This window comes from Oncorhynchus nerka, linkage group LG9a (assembly GCF_034236695.1).
Source record: "Oncorhynchus nerka isolate Pitt River linkage group LG9a, Oner_Uvic_2.0, whole genome shotgun sequence".
Classification (NCBI taxonomy): Eukaryota; Metazoa; Chordata; class Actinopteri; order Salmoniformes; family Salmonidae; genus Oncorhynchus; species Oncorhynchus nerka.
In genome coordinates, this window is record NC_088404.1 from 27,265,779 (window position 1) to 27,279,356 (window position 13,578).

The following is a 13,578-nucleotide window of genomic DNA, read 5'->3' on the forward strand; positions in this document are numbered from 1 at the left end:
GTTATTGCTCTCTATTCAGGAAGGCCCTCACAAATCTGTCCGTAAAATCCCTTCCCATGAAACAGAGAAGACACTCTATCCTGCTGAGTTTTGATCAGGGTTTGGAACCGGTTCAAGGAACAGAACCAGAACCGAGAACGAAAATGATCTATTCTGTTTTGAAAGATAACCGTTATTTTAAAAGCAGGGGAGCCGGTTAATAACATTATTTTACCTTCCGGGCATTTTTTTCCAGTCCCACAAAAAAAAATACAAATAAGTGCCCATGCAAAGCCCTCACTGTCACTCAGAAACATATTCCAGTGACTGCCTGCCACCTGAAGATTTTTGCCTGTGTGTGTGTGTGTGTGTGTGTGTGTGTAGGCTATCTGCCCTCCCCCTCTCGCTGACGCATGCATAGTCTACTGTAGCTGCTGATGTTACAGGCGGTTCAGAAATTAGGGAGAGAGATTTTTATTAGAGAACAATGGATTAACTTTTTCAACGCTAGTTAAGTATACTATAGTTATCATGTTTCACATTGGATTTATTAACTTCAAAAAAGTAAAACGTGTTTTTATTTTATTTCTGGTGCCTCTCTGCACACACATTAGCTACTTATTAGCTAGCTCTGATCTAGCTCTCGAAATCTGTAGGTGGCATTATGTGTAATGTAACGGAACTGAGAGTCATAATCAAGGGCTAGATCTGGTCCAACGTTAGTTAATCAAATCAAATCAAATCGAATACAATTTTATTAGTCACATGCACTGAATACAACATGTGTAGACCTTACAGTGAAATGCTTACTTACGAGCCCCTAACCAACAATGCAGTTAAAAAATTATAGTAATATGAATAAGAGTAAGAAATAAAAGCAATAAGTCATTAAAGAACAGCAGTAAAATAACAATAGCGAAACTATATACTGGGGTGTTTGATTAGATGTTCAGGAGTTTTATGGCTTGGGGATAGACGCTGTTTAGAAGCGTCTTGGACCTAGACTTGGCGATCCGGTACTGCTTGCTGTCTGGTAGCAAAGAGAACAGTCTATGACTAGAGTGGCTAGAGTCTTTGACCATTTTTAGGGCCTTCCTCTGACACCGCCTGGTATAGAGGTCCTTTATGGCAGGAAGCTTTACCCAAGTGATATACTGGGCCGTATGCACTACCCTCTGTAGTGCCTTGCAGTCGGAGGCCGAGCAGTTGCCATACCAGGCAGTGATGCAACCAGTGCTCTCGATAGTGCAGCTGTAGACCCTTTTGAGGATCTGAGGACCCATGCCAAATATTTTCAGTCTCCTGAGTTAGTTAGGCTAACTCTCTGATGTTCAAAAGACATTCAAAGTGCCTTCATGGAAGCCGCTCCTCCGTAGGTATAATTCTGTGGTCCTAATTCAGGTCATGCATGTCATAACAATAAGATGCCCAGCACTTCATGCCCACTGCTCTCCTCACCTTCAAAATTTCAGTCGTATGTCACACCCTACACTACACTTGTCTGTCCAATGCGTGTACATAGCTTGCACAGTCCACTGCTCTATCCATTGGTGAAGAAATTTAATGTTGAGCTAAATGTAAAAAATATATATATTTCTGAAGTTTAAAAGGGAACAGAATGGAACGTTATTTTTTGGGAGGTTTGAGCCGGTTCAGAATTTTACTTCGCTGGTGGGAACAGTGGCACAAAAATAATGATGGTTCTGTTCAGAACAAAACCAACCCCTGGTTTTGATGCAGTCTTTACCCGACAAAGTCAGGTTTGGATGTCAGTTATCCCGTGAGAGCTTTTGTCCCGAACCCATTAAGATGTTTTAGGTGCCAAGCTTATGATCATGTTGCAGCAGTGTGTAGGAAGGAGATTCCTAGATGTGAGAAGTGTGCAGGAGGGCATGAGACAAAGGAATGTGTAGTATCGGTTGAAAAAGTTGTATGTGTTAACTGTAGCGGTAAACAGAACGGAAAACGCCGCACACTGCTGCTCATGCTCCCAGGTGATATTTATTTATGACAACATTTCAACCCGTAGGTCTTCATCGGGTATCCATCATACACCATTGATACCTGATGAAGACCTAAGGGTCAAAACATTGCGTTTTCCTTTCTGTTTTCGATGAGTTTGCCTACAACTCCAGCACCTGCGGAAAGTACCTGGATTTGCATATGTTCTTCAGCTTTTGTAACTGTAGGGGTACACATGGTGCTGGAGATCCGAAGTGTCCAGTTTTAAAAAAGGCAGGTTGAGGTTGCCAGGATCAAAGTAGTACAGAAGGTGTCGTATGCTGCGGCACTGGAGAGAGTAGTAGAGGGAGATTGGTCCAGGGCGAGGGATCCTAAGAGGCTCCTTGTGAATAAGCCAAGGCCAATAGTTAGCGTTCATAGCCATGGTTATCAACTTTACCGCGGAAATGGAACGTATATCACATAACAGTAGATGATGTGGTGGCAGCTGCAGAAAAGTACTTGGGTGTATGAGATTTTACTGCAGAAGAGTTGGCCTGGTGTTGGATCAGATGGAATAGTGGTGAGGTTTTAATGGGTGTAGTTTAATTTAATTTTTTATTTATTTAACTAGGCAAGTCAGTTAAGAACAAATTCTTATTTACAATGACGGCCTACCGAGGAACAATGGGTTAAATGCCTTGTTCAGGGGCAGAACGACATACTTCGTCATACTTTGTCAGCTCCGGGATTCGATCAATGCTCTAACCTTTTTTATTTCACCTTTATTTATCCAGGTAGGCCAGTTGAGAACAAGTTCTCATTTACAACTGCGACCTGGCCAAGATAAAGCAAAGCAGTGCGACACAAACAACACAGAGTTACACATGGGATAAACAAATTTACAGTATATAGCACAATAGAAAATCTATATACAGTGTGCGCAAATGAAGTAAGGAGGTAAGGCAATAAATAGGCCAATAGTAGCGAAGTAATTACAATTTAGCAAATGAACACTGGAGTGATAGATGTGCAGATGATGATGTGTAAGTAGAAATACTGGTGTGCCAAAGAGCAAAAAAGTAAATAAAAACAATATTCAACTAACCTGCCGCCCCAGGTTAGGCAGTAGGGCAATTGTTCTTCCCTTTTCCCAGTCTTTTTTCCTTTCCCTTTTTGTCTCACATCGTGTAATGAATTCGCACTCCAGAACAGTAGGCAGAAACACACGACCAGATAAGAGAACTACAGTAGATGACTAGGAAGGCTGCGACTGGCCTCACACTCCAGTACAGTTGGTGGCGCTGTATACGCCTTTCAGTTGGTTGCGATCGGGCCAATACAAATGTAAAGAAGAAGAACAATCCTTTCCCATACTGCAATGCGTCAATAATTTGATAATGTACCAAAATGGTGAGGAGTTTCTATGTGTACATCCATTTATTCTATTTGTCTGGTGTACATATGATACATTTTGCGTTGCAGTGGCTTTTATTATTATGCAGTGTTTCCTGTAGGTAGCTAGAGCCGAAAACACAGACAGGAAACTGTATTGGCCTCAAGGCCTTTGAGGGCTAGCACTGCCTAGCTCGCATTATTGTCAGTTGGCTAGCGAGCTATAGTAGCTATATGCTTATGGCCAACGTTAGCTAGCTAGCTGTATACATATTATATTGTTGTAGTTGATATTGGTAGTTAGGTAAAGGTCTATACGTATCCCACAGAAATGCAACCCAATAGCCCATGTAACACCACTATGCAACAGTAACATGTTGAAGTTAGCATGCAAACAACTAGCAAACTAGAAAGGCAGGATATAAGCATGTTTTGTGACCACTGACACTAGCCCAAGCAGAGACCTTAGAAGATAATAATCTATGACCCAAGCATTAGTTTGAACAGTTACAGCCAACAAGTTGAAAAAGATAAATGTGCACATTGAACTAGCTATGGCTATTGACATTGTGACATGATTATTTTTAGACACTGATCTACAAGGCACTGATGGTTCAGGCATTCTTGGGGGCCCTGATGTACGCAGACGGATCCCCATTAAGCTGATATCCAAGCAGCCAGTCAGAAACAAGGCTGTTAACCACTCACAGAGACCCTTAAGCAGACTGCCCTCCAAAACCCAGTCTAATGATGAAGGTAAGCATGATGGTGGCTTGAAGGAGAGAGAAGCACATCCAGAATTGCCATTCATGTCAATTGTATTCCTTAATGTTCTAGAGGGCTTTGGGTTCAAGCAGGAAGATAGATTTGAGCGCAAGTCTGGAGATGCGTTAGGCAACCAGAGGAGGTTCCCTCAGCCCGTGTTCTGGGACTACAAAGTAAGTGTCCATCTCTATATTTCTTCTAAAACACAGTTACTCCTCTAATTTGTTGCAGGCTGCATATTGTGTGTATTCTTTCAAAGACAGCTAAATGTGAAAATATTAGTTTTGTCTCTTCAGCTGAATCTGGTTGGCGAAAAGGACGACACGCCAGTTCATTTCTGTGAGATATGTGGCCTTCCCATAAAGCTCTATGGACGCATGGTAAGTTTATGCCTCCTTCCCTCACTAGGAATATTTCTGCAAGTAACTATAATCCACACTCTTTATTCATTCATTTTTATGCCTTGACACCACAGTAGGTTGGTGGCACCTTAATTGGGGAGGACAGGCTTGTGGTAATGACTGGAGCGGAATCAGGGGAATGGTATCAAATACATTAAACACATGGTTTCCATGTGTCTGATGCCAATCCATCTACTCTGTTCCAGCCACGAATATGAGCCGTCCTCTCCTCACCAGCCTCCTGTGCTTGACACTTGGCGCTCATGTGTGCTAACATTGTTCCTCTTCCATAGATTCCCTGCAAGCATGTATTTTGCTATGATTGTGCCCTGCTCCATGAGAAGAAGATGGAAAAGATGTGTCCAGGGTAAATTGCCTCTCAAACCTTTGCGTTCGATTATACTGTACAAGTTAAATTAGTCATGAACTGTTGTGAGCTATCTCCCTCACATTGTGAGTGCACAGTCTAGTCTCTCTGCTAAGTCTCAAAGCATGTGTTGATGTAATGCGTGTGTTGTCGCTGGCTCCACTTCCCTTACTAAACCCCTGAGATTAGTCTCACCATATACAGCTGCACAGATCCGGTCCAGCGGATCGAGCAGTGCCTGCGGGGCCTCCTCTACATGTGCAGCATCGTTCCGGGCTGCAAGCGCACCTACTTGTCCCAGCGCGACCTGCAGGCCCATGTCAACCACCGACACATGAGGGCATCCAAGGCTGCAGGAGGGGGCATTCTACCACGTCTAGAGCCCTTGCATCCACAACTGGCCTCAGAGCCACCTGACCACTTCCGTCGACTACCACTGCCCCACCTGGCCAAAGGACACCCCCTCATACCCCCACAGCTGCAGGGACACGACCCCTATGGTCAGCCCCCTCACGCCTCGCCGTCAACCCCCTCCTCTGAACTGGGACCCTCTGGTCTCCATCGCCCCCCACTGGGTCAGGAGACGTTCCGCATTGCCACGTTGACTACTCGCAAGCACAGCAACCTCATCACTGTGCCCATTCAGGATGACTCTGGGGACTCGCCCCTTCCCCAGCCTGCCCAGGGCATGCCCCCTCCCCACCAGCATCAGGGAGACTACCCTGGCCAGCCCCACCACCTGATGGCCCTCCCACCCCAGCAGCAGCACTACGGCCCACCCCCTCAGCCGCCACCCACCCTCAGCCACTCTATGCAGCACCTGCCTCAGGGCTCCGGGACGTCTCATCTGGTCTACAACCAGGTCCCTCCCATGTCCTCAGGCCTGCCTCCTATCACCCCACCACCCGGACACATCATGGGCCAGATGCCTCCCTACATGAACCACCCACCTCCCCCAGGCCCTCTGCCCCAACACGGTGGTCCTCCTGTTAACACGCCCCCTCCCCACCACTACAATCCAAGCTCCATGCAGCAGGATCGGGCACTCTTAGCCCGCCCTTTAATCAGCCCGGGGGACTGAGCCCAGGGATGTGGCCAGCCCCCAGGGGCACTCACCCACCCCGCATGCAGGGGCCCCCACCCCATGGCCAGATGCCTGGTCCTCCCCAGCACACAGACCAGTCCCGCTACCACCCTTACTATCAGTAACCTCACCCACAAAACCTAGTTCAGAGTTCAGACATTACATTGTGTTGATTAGTTTAAATATGGAGCCTATATGAGTGAGTGGAACTAATGATAACCTGTATACTCACTTCAGGTTTTCTGAACATCTCAATAGATTTTAGAAATAGTTTCTATGTTTTTGAATTCTCATCAAATTAATTGTGAAAGACTGAACTTAATTTAATTTGTCTGAAATCAAGCCTTATTCAGACACATGGAAATGTTATTTTGTCATTTTCCAAATATGTAATGTCTGGTGAATTTTTCAATGGGATAGAATTTGATTAAATGTATGGTTACAAAAATGATTTAATGTCTTTGGTACATTGTGTGGAGGCATTGGCCATTCATATTTTGGGTGAGATGTTAAACAAAATGAATGTACTGATATGAAAATAATGATCAAAAATACCTGCCATTTCTGAAATGTAAGCAACTGAGTTTTTTTAACCAAATGTTATTACAATAAAGGTTGCATACCCCCGTTTGATCATGTTATTGTGGAGGACCTTGTAGGCGTATATTTTACACTGTCGGAAATTAGTGGATTGTGATTTTCAAGATGCGAATAAATGCCCGTGTTTGTTGGTACAGGCCCGGAACTATTGTTGTCAGACTCGCTTCCTCCCGGGCCAACTATTGGAAGGACACATTTCTTGAGCTATGATTGGCCAGAAAGAAGCACGCTAGAAGAGCGCACGATAAATTCGATATTTGCTCAGCTATGTAGCTAGCTACTGTAGTTTGATTGTTTATTGAACTACAGTTTAAGTGGCCCTGGTAAAGTCAGAAAATGACCACTTTAGTTCTTGATAACGGAGCTTATTCGGCCAAAATTGGATACAGCCACGAAAAAGTCAGGTAACATTAACGTTACAAGCTATGATGCTAGCTAACAAATATAACTGGATACACATACCGTTGTGCTTTTTATTGTTCTATGTTTTATAGAAAAAAATGCATTATTATTGTGACCAATTTCAAGGGAATAATCAGATCGGATGGTTAAAGCTTCAATCTGTGATTCGTTTTTCAGCTAAACGGGAGCCCCGTCACTTGTTTTGGTATGGACGGGTTGGTTGTTCAGTAGCAACTGAGGCAAAACATGCGGGATTCTTAGATTGTTGACAACGTGTAAACTAATATTTCGTCTCCAATGTTTATATTTAACATAAATACATTTCCACAATGAGCACTTGTCTCTCAAATACTTCGTTACTTATTGGTTAACTAGATTTGATCCATATTAGCATTGACATGAAATCAGTCAGAACAAGACAGGATGGTATAAACAGCTTGATTAAAGTTGTTGCAACCAGTCACTTACGATTCCCCACAGGGCAGTTTGTCATTGTTGGTAGCTATCTGGCCATCCAGAATCACAAAAACTCATGGATTTCTGCCCCATTGATGCGTGCACATCGTTTTCCTGAATTTGTCAGCTAACCCATCTATACAGATGGGGCTAGGGAAATGAGCTCCCTCTCAAATGCATAGACTGTTCTCTAGCTAGATGCAAGGACTGACACTTCATGACATGTACATGATATTTTGAAGCTTTATGTTCTTGTTTGTAAACAATGGAGTAATAAAACCTTTAATTTGGGTAATAGAGAAATAGTCGTACTAGCTAATGGGGCATTTATAACTTCAATAATCAATGGGAAATATCAATAATATTCATACCTTTTTAAATGAGTATTTCAGGATTTTACAACTTGATTTTAGATGGTTCCTAACCCTGAAAGTTGTTTTCGAGCCATGAGAAATTGTAGTGCACGGTTTGGTTTTCTTTAAACAGCCACTGCAAACTTCAGCTAACTTAAGCCACTGCAAGTTAAGATCAACGGAAGTGATGTGGGCATGTAAAAAACAAATCTAAATATAGTTAGGTTTGTAGTGGCTGTGTAAAGAAAACTGAACCATTGATTACAGTTTATCCTGGCCCATAGACTACTTGCAGGATGAGGAACCATCTAACATTAAGTTGTAAAATCCTAAACTACCTCTTTAACCGGCAGACCTCTTCGATTTCAAGCAGAGTGCTCTTGTTTCTCTTTTCCCATAGCGTTATCCCAAATTGTCAGTTTCGCTCCAAGACGTCAAGGCTGAAGACTTTTACCGCCAACCAACTGGATGAAATCAAGGATCCCTCAGGACTTTTCTACATTCTCCCTTTCCAAAAGGTGCGCACGTGATCTGGCCGTGTCGTCCAGGGGGTTGCACTGCATCTTGCCAGTAAATTATTCCTAGGCTTGGCGGACAAAAGGGGCACTGCATCCGATAGACTAAAATGCTTTTTATTGTCTGTTCTGTTGCAGGGTTACCTTGTTAATTGGGATGTCCAAAGAAAAGTGTGGGATCACCTCTTTGGAAAGGAAATGTTTAAGGTGCTGTTGATCCAATGTGTTGTGATTAATGATTTTCCACAATTAGCTGAATCACAAATGTTGTGTAAGTAACCCTATGGAATTGAAGATGGGTGGAGATTGATAACAGTGGGGAAGAAGTTGCAATGTGTATGTTATGGCTGCAGGTGGACTTTGCAGACACCAGTGTAGTGATCACAGAGCCCTACTTCAACTTCACCTCCATTCAGGAGTCCATGAATGAGATCCTGTTTGAGGAATACCAATTCCAAGCAGCTCTCAGAATTAATGGTGAGTTCAATGTACTCAGTAAAGGACTTCCCCAGTGGCCGAAGGCTTGTGTGTTTTCAATTAGTAACTATGCTAGATCTAAGATATCTATATTTTGATCTTACACTGTGACTGAATGATAAATTCAACCCCATGCAAGTTAAATTATGATGATACAGACCTGGCTGTGATAATGGTAGAAATTATTCCTACTTGGCTGTGTAATGCGGATGTCCTCTCTGTTTCAGCTGGATCCCTGAGCGCCCACCGCTACTTCCAGATGAACAACCAGGAGCTGTGCTGCATCGTGGTGGACAGTGGCTTCTCCTTCACCCACATAGTCCCCTACTGCAGGGGGAAGAAAATGAAGGATGGGATATGCAGGTTAACACTATTGCTATTCAACATTAACAGTGCAAAAATGTTAACAAAAAGTACTATAATTTTCAAAAACGTGCCACGACATGATTCAAAATGAGTTTGGAATATTTCAGATCACAATTGTATTATATACACCTTTTACCGAACCTGTAACCTCCACATGGACGTCTTAAAAATACATATTTTATGAAATATCAGAGCCTTTGGTGTTATTTATTTGTGCTGTGCCCTAAAGCTAATGCGACATGGTTTTGGGATTTAGCTATTAGCATGTAGCACTACTTTGAGTTGACCATAGTTTCATTTTATTTCCCTTTGTAGGATCAACGTAGGAGGCAAGCTACTGACCAACCATTTGAAGGAGATTATTTCATATAGGTAAGACTGTCATGTCAAACTGACATTGACTATTGTGTTCATAGTTTTATACAGCTCCTCCAATGTCACGTGTTTGTGCAGAATTGTAATTGATATAATTTTATTGCGCTGAATGTCCTTCCTCAACAGGCAGTTGCATGTCATGGATGAGACCCATGTGATCAATCAGGTGAAAGAGGATGTGTGCTATGTATCCCAGGATTTCTACAAGGACATGGATATAGCACAGTAAGGACATTTTCATTTTTATTAGAGCATCGTCTCGCCTGCTAAACTAGACACAAGTCTGTATGTGCATTTATTTAACTAGGCAAGTCAGTTAAGAACAAATTCTTATTTACAACGATGGCCTACCGGGGAACAGTGGGTTAACTGCCTTGTTCGGGGCAGAATTACAGATTTTTACCTTGTCAGCTCGGGGATTCGATCCAGCAACCTTTCGGTTACTGGCCCAACGCGCTAACCTGCCGCCCCAAACTTGTAGGCTACTATTTAATTGAAGCAGTTATGTCAGTAGATAAGTGAGACAAGTGAGACCATTGAGTGAGTGTTGATTTAAAGGTGGTGATCGACTCTGTTTGCAGGTTAAAAGGAGAGGACAACACAGTGATGAGAGATTATGTGCTACCAGATTTCAGCTCCATCAAGAAGGGCTTTTGCAAGGTATGGATTCTTCACACGCATTTATTTGAACCCACTTTCCGTTCATTGTTACACCTAAACTCAGCACAAAAAAAACATCCTCTCACTGTCAACTGCGTTTATTTTCAGCAAACTTAACATGTGTAAATATTTGTATGAACATAACAAGATTCAGCAACTGAGACATGAACTGAACAAGTTCCACAGACATGTGACTGACGGAAATGGAATAATGTGTCCCTGAACCAAGGGGGGTCAAAATCAAAAGTAACAGTCAGTGTGGCCACCAGCTGCATTAAGTACTGCAGTGCATCTCCTCCTCATGGACTGCACCAGATTTGCCAGTTCTTGCTGTGAGATGTTACCCCATTCTTCCACCAAGGCCCCTGCAAGTTCCCAGACATTTCTGGGGGGAATGGCCCTAGCCCTCACCCTCCAATCTAACAGGTCCCAGACGTGCTCAATGGGATTGAGATCTGGGCTCTTCGTTGGCCATGCCTCACCAGACATTACTGGCAACAACGTCGCCTATGGGCACAAACCCACCATCACTGGACCAGACAGGACTGGCAAAAAGTGCTCTTCACTGACGAGTCACGGTTTTGTCTCACCAGGGGTGAGGGTCGGATTCGCGTTTATCGTCGAAGGAATGAGCGTTACACCGAGGCCTGTATTCTGGAGCGGGATCGATTTGGAGGTGGGGGTTCCGTCATGGTCTGGGGCGGTGCGTCATCAGACTGAGCTGGTTGTCATTGCAGGCAATCTCAATGTTGTGTGTTACAGGGAGGACATCCATGGCATTCCTGTCTTGCAGGAAATCATGCACACAAAGAGCAGTATGGCTGGTGGCATTGTCATGCTGGAGGGTCATGTCAGGATGAGCCTGCAGGAAGGGTACCACATGAGGGAGGAGGATGTCTTCCCTGTAACGCACAGCGTTGAGATTGCCTGCAAACCGCCCACAGACCATGACGGAACCTCCACCCCCAAATCGATCCCGCTCCAGAGTACAGGCCTCGATGTAACATTCGTTCCTTCAACGATAAATGCGAATCCGACCATCACCCCTGGTGAGACAAAACCGTGACTCATCAGTGAAGAGCACTTTTTGCCAGTCCTGTCTGGTCCAGCAATGGTGGGTTTGTGCTCATAGGCGACGTTGTTGCCAGTGATGTCTGGTGAGGACCTGCCTTACAACAGGCCTACAAGCCCCTGGTCCAGCCTCTCTCAGCCTATTACAGACAGTCTGAGCACTGATGGAGAGATTGTGCGTTCCTGGTGTAACTCGGGTAGTTGTTGTGTTGCCATCCTGTACCTGTCCCGCAGGTGTGATGTTCGTATGTACTGATCCTGTGTAGGTGTTGTTAGTGGTCTGCCACTGCGAGGACGATCAGCTGTCCGTCCTGTCTCTCTGTAGCGCTGTCTTAGGCATCTCACAGTACGGACATTGCAATTTATTGCCATGGCCACATCTGCAGTCCTCATGCCTCCTTGCAGCATGCCTAAGGCACGTTCACGCAGATGAGCAGGGACCCTGGGCATCTTTCTTTTGTTGTTTTTTCAGTCAGTAGAAAGGCCTCTTTAGTGTCCTAAGTTTTCATAACTGTGACCTTAATTGCCTACATCTGTATGCTGTCCGTGTCTTAACAACCGTTCCATAGGTGCATGTTCATTAAATGTTTATGGTTCATTGAACAAGCATGGGAAACAGTGTTTAAACCCATTGCAATGAAGATCTGTGAAGTTATTTAGATTTTTACAAATTATCTTTGAAAGACAAGATCCTGAAAAGGGGACGTTTATTTTTTTGCAGAATTTACTTTATAATTTAAGGAGGTTGTGGATGGAGTAGTCTCCTGTTCTCTGACCATCCTCTGTGTCTTCCCCAGCCAAGAGAGGAGATGAACTTCACAGGGAAATACAAGACTGGAGAGCAGATCCTGCGCTTGGCCAATGAGAGGTTTGCCGTCCCAGAGATGCTCTTTCACCCCTCAGACATCGGCATCCATGAGATCGGCATCCCTGAAGCGCTAGTCAACTCCATCAACAACATGCCAGAGGGTAGGAGAAAGAACAGTCATCACACTTTCACTCACAGCCATACAAGAGATTGGTGAAGGGTGAAGAGGTGTCAATGAAATAAAATGTAATTTTCTCTCCTGTTTCCTTGTATAGAGATGCAGCCCCACTTCTACAAGAACATTGTCCTCACTGGGGGTAACACATTGTTCCCAGGGTTCAGAGATCGGGTGTACAAAGAGGTCCGCTCCCTCACCCCCACCGACTTCCAGGTTTCTGTGCTGCAGCCACCCAAGTGAGTCTATTTAGAAGAGTGAAGAAGAAATAAACACTAGTTTGCAACTACTTTTCAAGGCTTAACATTTTTATTTAGGGAGTAAAATCTTATCACTGATTTGTAAATGAACACGTTACCTTTCTCTGTCCGTAGTCCAATCTCCTACCCATGGGAAGGAGGCAAGCTCCTGGCAGAAAACCCAGACTTTGATGAGATGGTGGTCACTCGCGAAGACTATGAGGAGAATGGACATTTCATTTGTGAAGAAAAGTTTGATATCTAAAGGACTTTAGTTGTAATCATATGTCTCACAAAGGTCATTGGACAGAGGATGGCTGAAGCAACTACAGCAGATCCAACAATTACATTTTTTTTAAACTGAAAATGTCATTTGAATTCAGATTTCTAGTACTGTTATTGGGATGCAGACTTCACATTCTTACGTCTTCGGCTATCATTATAAATGTGTGAACATTGAATCACAGGTAGTGCCCATCAAAGGAGTGTAGAACTTACCAATTCAAATTTACCACTGGGTTTGCTGGCAAACCATAAAACAAAATTCTAACTCAATACAGTAACAAACCACCCCTAAAGCCCCTCACTCATCATTAAATTGCTCCAGTGAGTTTATTTGCTAAGTAAACACATTCCTCAAGAGTCCGTTAGATGTTGATCATTATTTCCCCCCTACTTACAGATTCAGCTTTACTATCAACTACAGTGGGGCAAAAAAGTATTTCGTCAGCCACCAATTGTGCAAGTTCTCCCACTTAAAAATATGAGAGGCCTGTAATTTTCATCATAGGTACACTTTAACTATGACAGACAAAATGAGAAAAAAAATCCAGAAAATCACATTGTAGGATTTTTTAATGAATTTATTTGCAAATTATGGTGGAAAATAAGTATGGCCTGAAGCATTATATATGCTGTTGTTATACTGTTATGCTGATTAGGTTTATATTGTTACCTGTGCATAGAAGGCACTGACATATCTGTACTTTGTACCAAATGAAACTGGGTGTAGCTGGTAGTATGATATCAGTTTCAACTCAACTCCAGAATAAATTGGTGGCTATGAGTGATCATGGAAATATGGCAAGTTTGTGCATGCCTTCCAGTCATGGTAAATCCTACATTTTCAAAGAGAGACAAAGCATGTTT

General features: G+C 43.5%; 1 protein-coding gene and 1 pseudogene across 1 annotated transcript; both read left to right on the top strand.

Moving 5' to 3' along the window:
* Window positions 1–480: 480 nt before the first annotated feature.
* On the top strand, window positions 481–6,559 carry LOC115134132 (E3 ubiquitin-protein ligase Hakai-like; annotated as a pseudogene).
* Window positions 6,560–6,725: 166 nt separating this feature from the next.
* Window positions 6,726–13,508, top strand: actr6 (actin related protein 6). The gene is made up of 11 exons (XM_029667804.2): window positions 6,726–6,936; window positions 8,144–8,261; window positions 8,397–8,465; window positions 8,612–8,735; window positions 8,963–9,098; window positions 9,417–9,473; window positions 9,603–9,701; window positions 10,058–10,136; window positions 12,005–12,176; window positions 12,291–12,429; window positions 12,565–13,508. Exons 1-11 carry the CDS (start codon window positions 6,869–6,871, stop codon window positions 12,692–12,694), a joined length of 1,191 nt encoding a protein of 396 aa, XP_029523664.1. The 5' UTR covers window positions 6,726–6,868; the 3' UTR covers window positions 12,695–13,508.
* The last annotated feature ends 70 nt before the right edge of the window (window positions 13,509–13,578 follow it).